Source organism: Guillardia theta, assembly GCF_000315625.1.
Source record: "Guillardia theta CCMP2712 unplaced genomic scaffold GUITHscaffold_100, whole genome shotgun sequence".
Lineage (NCBI taxonomy): Eukaryota > Cryptophyceae > Pyrenomonadales > Geminigeraceae > Guillardia > Guillardia theta.
Genome location: NW_005434574.1, coordinates 138,037 through 150,884, shown reverse-complemented (window position 1 = coordinate 150,884; position 12,848 = coordinate 138,037). Strand labels below are relative to the sequence as shown.

Sequence of the window (12,848 nt, the reverse complement as noted above, 5' to 3'; positions counted from 1 at the left end):
ACTACATCATCGTCACCATACAAACACTAGTCGCACTGGTTGTCTTGTAGGTATCAGCTGGGCACTTGCCGCTGGGCACTAGCCGCATTATATTAGCGGCCGCATTCCAACTGTTTAGCTCGGAGATTCACCACCCCTACCACCCATCCTAAAGCCACCCCAACTACCCGTCCTCAAGGAATTCCTTGCTAAAAAGAACTTTTACGAAAGGGGGTAGGGTAGTTGTAAAGGGGGGCATGGGTGGGTGCGGGATGGGGTTGTGTGCTATGATCGAAGGGGTGGGGGTGTTACCGGGCCTTACAGGTGAGGAGGTAGGGGTGCTTTCTTCCCACCTAACTAAGTGAGTAAAGATATTAGTCAACTCAAGTCAAACCTTCAACGAGTGCACTCCGAGGATCCCGGCCGCCCGAGGCCCCGGGGCCCCGGGCCGGGGTGGGCGGCGGGCAGGGAGCGGCCCTAGGACCTTGGGATAGTAGCAGGTCACCTAGTACTAGCAGCCTATGGTGATACCGTAACTATCGTAGTTACAGCCGATCGTACGGTTGCAGCCGCCGCCTCAAGTCAGCGACTGCCAACGCATGGGAGAGCCGCAGAACGCGACTCCGCCGCGCCGAGCATGGCGAGCATCCTAGCCAGCCCCCGGGGGCCCGGCTCGACCTGCACCCCCTGCGACTCATCCTGCTCCATGGCGGCGACACGCCCTCCCGCCCTGGAGGCCAGGAAACCCCATAAGTGGAGCGAGGAGAGGAGAGACAAGCACGGAGAACAAGATCGACATAGTCTCGCTCTTCCGTACGGTCAAGGCGGACCAGATCGAGAGCCTAGTAAGGAGTACATGCTTGCTAGCAAGGAGTACATGCTTGCTAGCAAGGAGTACATGCTTGCTAGCAAGGAGTACATGCTTGCTAGCAAGGAGAACATGCTTGCTGCTGTCTACCCGCTGCCTCCCCCTCCCCTGCCCCCGTGTGTCGATCATGTCAGGGCGTCACAGCAGCTCCCGCGAGCGGAAGGCGTGCTAGACAGCGCAGAGCAAGCTCGTGTAGGCGACAGCAGGAGAGAGGAAGAGCGAGGAAGAGCGAGGGAGAGCGAGGGTTTGGGGCAGAAGCTGAGAGCTTGCTTGACAGTTCAAAGGCCGGGGAACTACAGGAAGGTCGAGGAGGAAGAGGAAGCAAGGCTTGCGCTGATCGGAGGAAGAGGAGGAAGAGGGAGCAAGGCTTGCGCTGATCGGACAATGTGAGTGGGATCGGGCGAGCGGGGGGAGGGAGGAAGTGAGAGGGGAAGGGAGTGAGGAGGGGCGAGAGAAAGGCAAGAGAAAGGAGATCAGAAGGACAATGACGGATCTTCATAAGGGATATTGGGAGGGAACTGAAGGAAGGGAAGAGCTACAGGAAACAATGATGTTGTTCTTGCTGCTTTGGGTTTATGTTGAGAAAACTTTTCTCACATGATCTATCTGTGCTCGTACAAGATCTCCAAGTGGTTGGTGATTCGTTTCAAGGTCCTGAAGAGCACGACATTAGCTCGTAGTTGTGATGATTGGATGTCTTACCGTAATGATTGTTTCCGAAGCCTCTTTGTCTCTCGCTCTCACTGCAGCCTGTGTGGAGGAAGTCAACTGATAAGGTGGGGAGAACGATGATGGGAGTGAGGAGCAGAAGTAGAGAAGACGGAACGAGACAGGAGAAAGAGGTACAAGCTGTGGAGGGGGGAGGAGGCGGGGAGCCACAGAGTAGCAGGGGGGGAGATGGAGGGCAAAGCGGAGGATTAAAGGTAGGATGGAAAGAGAAGAGTGAAGGAGACGAGGACGAGAGACGGAGGAGAGGACGGGGCAGGAGGAGAGGAGAGGAGAGGGGAGGAGAGGGGAGGAGACGAGGGGAGGGGAGGGGAGAGAAGAGGACAGGACAGGACAGAAGATAAGGAGACCAGGAGAGAAGAGCAGAGAGTAAGAAGCAACCTTTAGGGCAGCAGAAAGAACGAACTTGTTCAGCGGAATTTTATCTTCCTTTGCTTGCTGCAGAAATTTCAGCGCCTCCTCGCTCATTCTCGCAGCCTTGTAGAAGTCCTGAAGTGACGGTCAGAGGCAGAGGAGAGGAAGAGAAGGATCAGGAGCAGGAGCAGGAGCAGGAGCAGGAGCAGGAGCAGGAGCAGGAGCGGGAGCAGGAGCGGGAGCAGGAGCAGGAGAGGAGCAGGAGCAGGAGGTAGAGGAGTTAGCAGGAGGAGCAGGAGGTAGAGGAGTTAGCAGGAGACTGCATGAAACAAAGACAAGGTACGAAAAGACGGCAGGGTACGAGGCAGAGAAGAAGGACGAGGAGCTTACGAAGACAGCCATCATCATGTTCGAAGTTACTATGTTCTTTTCCTGGCCTCTTCGATGGTTTGCGAGACCTGAAGAGAGAAGATTTCAACATGTGAAGGCATTCAAACATCAGAAGGAATATGAAAATGTGTAGAATTATGACCATGTCATGGAATGTCAATATTCGGAGGAATATTGATATGTGGGTTTGAGAGTATTGTGACAACTTGAAACGATTGTAACAACAAAAGAAGAAGAGGCGTCGAAGGTTGAAACGGACTCACATGCTCAATGTCTTCTTGAATCGGATTTCTTGACAATGTGTCGATGCAAGATGTGCAGATTACGCCTGTTTTCTCGACCCCCTTTCATGACCAGTGAGCTGACGGAAGATGGACAAAAAGGGGAAGAATCATAGAAAAATAACAAGAAATTGGAACGATCGTGAAGATGCACAGGAATAGACAGGAAATAAGAACAGGGATAGAGGAAATGCACCAAAGACGAAAACCGAACAAGAAAGGGATAGGTTGATGAGATACGATCGAGAAAGAACCAGTCTTGTGTCAAACCAAAGATAAACAACAACTTACTGCTTTCTCCATCAATTTCTCAATGATTTTGACCTCCGCAGTTGTTAGGGCACATTGAAGAAGATTGGCGAAAGTCTCTTCGTCCGGTTGGATCTGGGAAAAACATGTTGTTATCTTGTTGTACGCCAATCATTCCAGTCGTCGTCGTCGTCATCAACATCGTTATCTCCATCATCATCATCAGCCGTAGCAACAACAAACAATAACAAACAACAAACAAACATAAACAAACAACAACAACAACAACAACAACAACAACAACAACAACAACAACAACAACAACAACAACAACAACAACAACAACAACCCCATTATCATATCATCATCATCATCGTCTTCATCATCCTTATCATCATCGTCATCGTCATCGTCATCGTCATCGTCATCGTCATCGTCATCGTCATTATCATCATCGTCTTCATCGTCATTATCATCATTCAAAACTACTCACTTGACCATCTCCCTCTGCATCCGAACAACAAGTCCGAGGGCACGTCTATGGTAGTCGACAACTTTTCCTCCTCTCACAGCAGAATTCTCATATGCCCTGAACAAACATCTTCAGCATCTCTCTGCTTCTTGTTGAGATGTACTTCAAGACTGTCATGTAGGACTGAAAGTCCGGCATGCGACCCCCGGTTCTCATCCTGTCCAGGACCTGAATAAGGCATTAGGCGAAGGAAGGGGAGAGGAGGAGAGGAGGAGTGGAGAGGAGAGGAGAGGAGAGGAGAGGAGAGGAGAGGAGAGGAGAGGAGAGGAGAGGAGAGGAGAGGAGAGGAGAGGAGAGGAGAGGAGAGGAGAGGAGAGGAGAGGAGGGGAATTCTTCAATCCCACCTTCTCTGCCTCCAAGACATAAACAGATCCATTCCTGCATCGTTCTATCAGAGAGGAAGAGATTCTACAGCAAGGAAACATCGGACCTTGCACAAATAGCGTTCGAGTACGCCTCCATGAGAGTTTTGTAGCATGCCAGGTCAAAAGGAGTTCTTGACTGTTTAAGAACAATAGAGAGGAAAGAGTTTTCATCGTCAGTTTGTTCTTCTCAATCGTGATTGCACTTGAATCACCTTCTCCATCATCTTCCAGACCTCGTTCACTGCATATAGATGTCACATGACAGTGATGAAGCCATTTTTAGAATCGACGAGATCATTCAGACATAAGAATCTTTCGAAACCTCCACAAGATTATCTTCACAGTGACACGAGAAAACATTTGTAGGCATCATCTTCAGCAACATCGTCTCAAGGAGCCACAACTTTTCAATCACAGTTGATCGCTCCTCCCGCCATTCTCTTTACACATCTTACCATGACCAATCGTCTCCTTCCCTCCTAACTTGGCGGCTAGAGCCATGGCGGACAGGCAAGCATGAAACGCCCGGCGGTCAGGGGAGACCTGATCTTGTTTCATGCTCATCAAGTGCTTCAGTGCAAACTTGCTCATGTTGGCTCCTCTCATCTCTTCATTGAACACGTGCTTCTGCAGTCCGATTCCGATGAGAGCATGGAAGACTGTCGTGTACATGCGCACGTCAAGCTTCACAGCCTTGGATTTTTTGATGCTCCCAAACATCTCGATCGCCTCCTTTGCAAATTTCTCCCCATCCTCCTCCTTCTTCGCAGCTCCCGCCATGATGGACAGGAAGGTTGTGTACGTTGACGCGTCAGGCTGTAAGTTCAGACTGCTCATCTGCTCCATCACGACCCTCGCACACTTCAAACCTTCTCCTCCTCCCTGCAGAGAATGGATTGCAACCAGAGCTGTGTTGAGACTTGCGAGGTTTGGACTGACGCCAAACTTCTTCATCTCCTCCAACACCTCCATAACTCCCTGACAACTTCTCGCAGCTTTCATCCTTGCCGAGAAGACAAACACGTCAGGAGTGAAGCTTCCCGTCTCATACTCCTTCTCGACCTCCCTCATACGATCCAGATTGTTCGACTTTGCGCAGACGTTGATCAGAGCATTGAGCGTTTGCTGGTTTACAGGAAGACCTCGCTTCTTCATCTCATCGAACAATCTGAACGACTGGTCAATCATCTCGTCATCGCCCTCCTTCGCTGCTCTCGCGCACATGCTGATAAGGATGTTGTAAGTCTGCTCGTTCGGCTCAACCTTGTTCCTCCTCATGCTCCCTAGGAAATCCAGTCCGACCTGGATCCATGGATTCCTTGAGGAGGAGGAGGAGGAGGAGGAGGAGGAGGAGGAGGAGATGGTAGTTGTGGACTTCTTTCTGTCCTTACCATCCTTCCTCCTCAGCACGATCACCTTCTTGCCCTCCTCTCCATCTTCCACCTCAAACCTTGCAGACTGTGCAAGTGCCTTCCACGTCGACTGCTTCTTCCCATCAGTGTACGTGTAGTTGTGGATAGACGCATTTGGGAACATCGTCCTCCATCGGCTCGCGAACTCCGTACTGTCCACCTTGCCCCCACTGTAGGACACGACCTTCACTGCCATGTCGATGAAGTCTCTCCTCTCCTCTGTGTCGTTCCTCACCGGGCAAGGTCTCATCACCCCTCCAGCTGCTGCTGAGCAAGCTGACAGCACCTGGTTGTACAAGTCCACGTCTGGACTGATTCCCACCTGCTCCATCTTTGACAGCACCTCCTTCGCATGCACCATCCCCAGCAGGTCCCCGGACTGCGCTGCTCTCACGCACATGACCAGCATGGCGTCGTAGGCGGAGGAGGACAGCGATACCTTCGCCGTCCCGCTCATACTCCTTACGTACTCCTCCACCTCGATGCCCAGCATCGCCGCCATCTCCAGGGCCTCCTTGTCAAACTGCTTCTCCGGGTCCTTGAGCTGCTCGATCTGCTCCCATCTCCAGATAGGATCCCACCACCTGCTATGCTTCAGCGCCTCCTTCTGCTCTGACTGAAGCTTCAGCCCCATCTGAACTGCTAAGGGAGGAGGTGGCACCCTGCACGAATGGCTGGCGACATGACGGATGATGCTGCGAGGATGCCCATGGAGAGCCTGGGGGAAGGGAAGGAGAGAAGGAGCGGGAGAGAAAGCCGCAGCATGGAGGAAGCTTCTCGTCCCGTCCCCAGTTTGCCAGAGGAAGGGGAAGAGGAGGAGGATTGGGTGAATACGCCCCATCGTTCTCCAGCTAACTCCTGCAAACAAACAGAGAGACGCAAGAAAAAGTCAGGCAACGACATGAAGCAGCAATGTAGTTCCAACATGCCCTCTGACATGAACTCATAAGGAGCCAACAGAACACAAGTGATCGAACTCTTCGTCAACATGGACTATCGGCTCCTTCCAGCGCAAAGGACTCAAGGTTGCAAAGATCTACGGGTGCACGTCATCGAAGAGAGCGATGCATGCTCATCAGCTTCTTCTGATATCTGTCGTACTCTTCAACTGACCCCTCCTCGCATCCTCCGTACACCTCCCTCCCTCCCTCAGGTCGCTTGTCTCCCCATGGCGGCCGCCGAATTCCAAATTCCTTCAGTCAACTCAGTGACTAAAATTTCCACATAGTAAATCCTGGGGACAGCAAAGACTCACTAGGCCCGCCAGCCACTGTCGTCTGGGAAAGCTCCGTAGCCTACCGTAGTAGTAGTACTAGCCTCATACTAATCCTGCCGGGACCGAGTCCCCGAGTAAAGATCACCGGGTGGCGACATCAGAGTCTCATTAAAGTTTACTCAAACTTGAGTTAAGTTAAATCAATCAGAACGAGAACCGTGACGGATGATTGTAATCGGTGGCAGCGGGCCGCCGGACCTGACATTTTGATTGGTCTGTTTTGGGCTGTATGCTTTCCCGTGGGGGGGTTGTTCTGCTTTCTAGGTAGATTTGGGGGTGGCGTGTTTGAGAATCTGAAATAGGGTTCGAATTCAGCTTTATAATTCTCATTTTGTTTTCCAATAAGATATTTTAGACTGTATTGTGTAATGGTTGAGTATAAACAGAGAAGTAGGGCTACACCCCACAAGTTACAGTCAGATCGTGGGGTAGTCTACCAACTTAGTTGTAAAGCCTTCTTGTGGTACAAATTTATAAACAAGTTTGAAACTCCCCCTACACGCCATGAGCCTCCCCTTGCACGGGGCACGTCGCACCGCTCTGTACTGCCCTAACGATGGCTCGCAAACAGCAAGCCCGCGGCAGCGTGTGCAGATGTCAGATGTTCACCGAACATACTCATGGGAAATTCCTGAGGTGTAGAGATGATGATCCTTGAGGAGTGCTTGGTAGAGCTCGTGAATCTCACGAAAAATCGTTTGGTAAGCGAAGAGCATGAATAATACAAGTGAAAACACCATCACAGGGTTACATTGCAATCGAAACCAAAGCGTAAAATACCCTAAGCTATCTGTGATGCATGACAGGGAAACTGAGTTGGAGTAAATGGATGGAGGTTACACACAAGACGACAGGGAATCATCATCAGATGGTGACTGGATTGTTCAAAAGCTGTACGGTCACCTGTGAGCTCAAGAACACATATCTGCACGACTATGTCTGATAGTCTCGCAAGAAGATGCCAATAAATAATGCACGGTGCATTTTAGCAGTGAGCTGCTCGACTGCTTGAAACAACCATGATCCGCAGTGCTGTCGAATGATGTCGGACAAGCAAGTCCCGTGGTTCGTGAAGGATTCTTCATCTGATTTTCAAGGACGTGTTTGAACGATGAAACATTTTGCAAATCACCAAGGCCTAGGTCATTTCATCACATGATGCATCATGTGAATATTACTGGTGTGAACTTGCATCGGATTTTGTTCATCAATGAGCCGCTGCCAAGCAGATGATCTCAACGCAAACATGAGCACTTTTGAAGATGCCAATATTCCAGGCCGTAGAGCATGTATGATGTGGCCACATGTCACATGCTTCTTGGTTCACATAGATACACCTTCGCAAGGCAAAAGATGGAACGTGTTCTTGATTACAAGGAGGTCGGTTGTGCTTTTACCCTGATTGAAACTCTTCTAATAAAGATGTGATACCCTGGATGTGGAATTCTATTTATTGATTCACAGCGTTTGTGATCCTTTTACAATCACCGAGTGCTTGTTCTGTTGAACAAGGCACTCCTCTGTAGTGCCACATGCGACAAGAACTCTACAACTGCACGGCAGCATTGCGAACCGTCAAAACAAGGCAGGATTGATTCGAAGAACATCTCATTTATTTTTATTGATGCTCAAATTTATCTGCACATTGTTTCATTTCTGACTAGGTTTCTGAAGCGTTGTGGAAACATCATGACTGAGGAAGAAATCCAAGTGCAGAAAAATCATCCTACGTCATGAAACATGGAAATGCAATGGTCAATGCACTTGATCATGGATATAGTGATTCATGATCAACAACAATTCTCTACAGTAATCTATGCGAGCAGGTGAAGTCATCCTTTTTGCAAACGTCTCTTCATGCACCGTTGAACTGTTGAGTGCGTGTGAGCCTGTCCTCTGTAGAAAAGTGAAGTGCATGAATCCTGACCGTAAGACTAGAAGAATTGAAAGTGAGCGATGACATGAGAACATATTGTTAGACAGAAAAGTCGCTCAAGGTACAGTTGAATACAAATTTCTCACAAATCATGCATTTGAGCGCAACGTGCAACGCACTGCAATTTGAAAGAAGGGTCAATCAGAGTTGATTCTGTTCAATGGTGTATCCATTATTAGTTCCTTACCTGTTCATAAAAATGTCATCATGTCTTCGAAGCATATTTGCAAGTACACTCGCGGATTGTATGAACCAAGGGCACATATTACATTACACGCTGGATGATTCAAACCTTGGCCCAACCTGCAGAGTTGAGAAAGAAGCTCGATCATCTCTTACAGATGTGATATGAGATCTTCATCTCATTCCTATCTCAGTTGGGTTGGATTCGAAGTCTCTCAATATCAAGGTTCATCCTCGCGAGTCAGGAAGGCACCATTTCATCGCCTCTTGCTCGTCCAGGGAGAGGGGGCTTGGGGAATGAGAAAAGGGGGCTACCCCCCACCCCCTATTACACAGTTTCAAATTGTTTCAAAGGTGGGTGGTTGAGGGTGCTCCATGCCTACCCCACCCCCCAACAACAGTCAAATGGAGGGGTTCTCGGAAGTCGAAGTTCCGACCAGTTTGGCCCTCATTTTGTACCATGTAAGAGCTGCAATTTTAAGTTGGTACCACAGATACTCCTAAAATGCGTACTTTTACATTGGTTTGGCGTGGTGAGGTGTCCACGCCACCAAATTCAAATCACCCTACCCCTCTTTGGCCCTGCACAGCAACGATTTTCATGAGAGCGACTACCCTCCCACATGACTTCTCAAAGGAGGGTACTCCCAATTGGCATGGAATGAAGGGACCCCTCAGGTCCTTCGAAAAAAAAAAAATATTGCCAATTTTGCCTATGAGCGCCCGGCCGGAAAAGCAACGCTATGGAGAGCGCCGGGCCCGGCTTGGCTCCGGGAGGAGAACGGAGCCCAGTGAGTCAGTTCGGATGAGGCTCACTGCGGCTTGCCGTTGTCAGATCGGGTCGGACCGTGCCAGTTCACAGTCACTCGGTCCGTCCGATCACCGCCGCACGCCGGTGAGCCTCGGAGACTTGGCTTGAACCGTGACCGGGGCCGACAATGATCCGGACCGATCGGAGCCGCGGAGCGCGGCCGCCGGGCCCGGGCCGCCGGGCCGGGCGACCGTGACGGTGAGCACTGACCGTATCGGACGGGTCCGGTCCGATCCGGGACCGTCTCGGAAGCGGACTACCGGATACGGCGGGCCCCAGAGCACTATAGCCCAGTACCCCCTCATCATCACCCCATCTGCGACCGTCCCCTACCCCTACCCTTCGAGCTGTAGAACTGAAAATTTTCAAGGAGGCGTGCGAAACGACAATAACGATGGAGGAGGGAGGAGGGAGGGAGGAGGGAGAGAAGGAAAGTCGAGGGAGGGAAGGAGGGAGAGGAACTAAGAACGAGTCAAGAGGGAAGGATAGAGGAAGAGTTTCGAGGAAGAGGACGGGTAACTGCTGAAATTTTGAGTGTTAACGTAAATAATGTACAGAGTGTGAGGACGTACGGGGTCAAATAGTTGTAGGGGAAGACTCGATGACGGCAAAGTAGGGGGACAGAAAGGAGATGAAACTCTGAGTTCACTATCGCACCATCATGATAGATACGCGCCTGCAACCACAGCTGTTGTGATTCCTGCTCTGACCCACGTCCTGTTGTAGGACCAGAAGTGTTGTGGAGGGTTTGGAGTGAGAGGAGAGCTGGTCGTTATGAATCACGTCGAGCTGAACCCCGACGATGCTTGCATGATCAAGTTGACCTCCGGGCATGCAGTAGATGCAAGATACATCGAGTGTCTGATTCAAGATGTTATACCGGCAGTAGAGCACGCGGTGGTGTTTGGACACAACAGCCCGTTCATGGTTGTTGTCTTCACGCTCAAGCTCGACCCCGAGCTGGGAGGGAGACTCTTGGGAGAGGACGCAATGCACATGAGCGAACAGTTCGGCAGCAAGGCAAACACGGTCTTCACTGCGAGGAACTGTCCGCAATTCTGCAATGGGATGCGGGATGTTTTCAGGATGATCAACGTGGCTCTGAAGCAGCACTGTGATGATGAGAACTTCAAGATCAGGAGAGCCTGTCTGCTGCTGAGCAAGCTGAACCAGGAGGATGGGATGATCAAGAGCGACGGGAGCTACAACAGGCAGCAGATCCTTAGGAAGCACTCCCATCTCATCAACAGCATGCTCGATGTACAGGCTGCGAGGAACGTGATTGATGTGACACCTTGCGATGACGACGAGACATGCGATCATGGGCTGAAGTTGCGATCTTATGAAGATTGGTTGAAGTTCGAACAAGCAGGTGCGCGAGATTCGGTTTCTGCTCTCCGTGTGAACTTGTTTTCATGTCCCGTCTGCATGTTTCGATTTTCACTTGGGGTTTTCAAGTTTTGTGCTCGATTTCTTTCCTCTCGACCCCTGTTGTCTTGAATCACGTCCTGCCCTTGACTTCTCCTTGACTCCTCCTTCGTTTCCCTTCCTCAATCTTCTCGCTGTCTCGTTTCCTTCCCCTCCTTCTCTCTTCTGCTGATCGCCTACCTCCTCGCCTGCTCTCTCACCTTGGAACTTTCAGAGAGGAAAGACTGGTCCGTGAAGAAGAGAGGTAGACATCGAGATCACGAGACTTGATGTGTTGACACGTATTCTTGACTTCAGCTTCGATGATTGTCATCGACAAGAAGGGACATGTAAGACCTGTGTTTAGAATTCAAGTCTCCTGCCTGATCCAACTCGTGGCGTAGTTCACTCAGTTTGGAAAAATTCTGCGGAGGGGGAAGGATGAATTTGAAAGGTGGGCACGACATGTATTGTTGATGTTTGTATCTCTCCCCTGAACTGAAGACTAGCAGAACTGAAGACGAGATCGACGACAAAGAAATGTCAGTTTGCGATACCTTGTTCCTGCCCTGTTTGTTCTTTGGATGACGTCATCGTTTTGTTTTCAGATGTTCACCTGCAAATGAAGTGAGACACTTGAGGTTCTCGGACGAGATTCGGCAAGAGACAATCTCATCAGCAACTGACAGCCATGTGGGGGGCAAGACGAAGGAAGAGAAGGATGTAAGGAAGATCAGCATGAAAGAAGGGGATGGAAGGAAAACAATGAAGATGGTAGAGCAAGAGAGAGGAAAGGCTTCAAATGATCGCAAGGATGCTAGATCAGCTCCTGTTGTCCTCAAAGTTGCTCCTACTGCCCTCCCTGCTTCTCATGAAAGAATGCAACGACCTGAATCAGCAGGAGCAGGAGCAGGAGCAGGAGCAGGAGCAGGAGCAGGAGCAGGAGCAGGAGATGTACATGCTACCTGCCTTCCTCCTCGTCCTCCTCTTCATCAAGCTTTGCGGAACATTCCTGCTTCATTCGAGAAGAGCCGAGAAGGGGAGAAGGGAAAGTCTCTCATCTCCCTTGGCACAGAAGAGGAGGAGCAGGAACAAACAAAACCACCCGCTGCTCCTCGCGGAACAGCAGCAGCAGCAGAAGAAGAAGAAGCAGCAGCAGCAGCAGCAGAAGCAGCAGCTCCTGCTCCTCCTCCTCCTCCCACACCTGCGGCCATAGTGGTGAAGGCGCTTCAAGACAAACAAGGGGAACAAGAGGCAGGGCGGACAGAGGAAGGAGGAGACGAGGAGAAAGCTGCGGTACAGCTCACAGGAGAACACATCGGAGCAGCAGCTCCAGCTCCAGCTCCAGCTCCAGCTCCAGCAGCAAGCAAAGCAGAGGCAACAGGAGCAGCGGCAGCAAGAGCAGGAGCCGAGCTGTCACCTACGACCGTTGCTTTCTGGCGTCATGTACAACTGCAGAGCTGCGCCGAAGACGACAAGACGGCAAGAGTCTTGATTGAGAACGAGATGGTATGATGATGTTGATGCTTGTACGTATGATGAGAACGATTAGAACAGAAACAGGATTGATTTAGGCGATGATGGAGATGACGATGATGGAGATGATGATGATGATGATGATGATGATGATGATGATTATGTTGTTGTTGTTGATGATGATGATGGAGATGATGATATTGATAATGACGAAGTTTTTGTTTTAGGACTTCTGGAAGAGAGAGGAAGAGCTGGCAAAGAACCATCAGGCAAGATGATCGACATACGATTATTTGACCATGTGATGGAAAGATTTCATACATGTGACATACATCTGCAGACATCACAGACTCCGATCGAAAAAACTTTAACTCTGACAGGTCAGAAATGTTGTGACATAATGAAAACGATCGAGATTGACGTGATTGCAGAGAAAACAACTCACGACTTGAACTTGAAATCCCATCAGACTCTGAAGGGCAAAGTATGACAAACAATGTTGATCTCTCTCTCTCTCGTCCTGCTCCTTCCCAATCTCTCTCTCCCTCCCTCCCTCCCTCCCTCCCTCCCTCTCTCTCTCTCTCTCCCTCCCTCTCTCTCTCT

The 12,848-nt window shown here is 50.3% G+C and overlaps 3 protein-coding genes across 3 annotated transcripts; 2 read left to right on the top strand and 1 right to left on the bottom strand.

Annotated features, from left to right (window-relative positions):
- Nucleotides 1-616: 616 nt before the first annotated feature.
- Nucleotides 617-1,237, top strand: GUITHDRAFT_145296 (hypothetical protein; the record flags this gene model as incomplete). The annotated part of the gene is made up of 1 exon (XM_005823975.1): nucleotides 617-1,237. One exon carries the CDS (start codon nucleotides 617-619, stop codon nucleotides 1,235-1,237), a length of 621 nt encoding a protein of 206 aa, XP_005824032.1.
- A 168-nt stretch (nucleotides 1,238-1,405) lies between these two features.
- On the bottom strand, nucleotides 1,406-5,790 carry GUITHDRAFT_165578 (hypothetical protein; the record flags this gene model as incomplete). Its single annotated transcript, XM_005823974.1, has 12 exons — nucleotides 1,406-1,501; nucleotides 1,550-1,597; nucleotides 1,955-2,062; nucleotides 2,318-2,385; nucleotides 2,581-2,661; nucleotides 2,890-2,985; nucleotides 3,340-3,436; nucleotides 3,483-3,547; nucleotides 3,724-3,757; nucleotides 3,810-3,880; nucleotides 3,957-3,985; nucleotides 4,200-5,790. 9 exons carry the CDS (start codon nucleotides 5,788-5,790, stop codon nucleotides 2,347-2,349), a joined length of 2,103 nt encoding a protein of 700 aa, XP_005824031.1. The 3' UTR covers nucleotides 1,406-1,501; nucleotides 1,550-1,597; nucleotides 1,955-2,062; nucleotides 2,318-2,346.
- A 4,346-nt stretch (nucleotides 5,791-10,136) lies between these two features.
- On the top strand, nucleotides 10,137-12,284 carry GUITHDRAFT_145294 (hypothetical protein; the record flags this gene model as incomplete). Its single annotated transcript, XM_005823973.1, has 6 exons — nucleotides 10,137-10,734; nucleotides 11,088-11,119; nucleotides 11,174-11,223; nucleotides 11,282-11,311; nucleotides 11,378-11,492; nucleotides 11,994-12,284. The coding sequence occupies 6 exons, from the start codon at nucleotides 10,137-10,139 to the stop codon at nucleotides 12,282-12,284; spliced, it is 1,116 nt and encodes a 371-aa protein (XP_005824030.1).
- Between the last annotated feature and the right edge of the window lie 564 nt (nucleotides 12,285-12,848).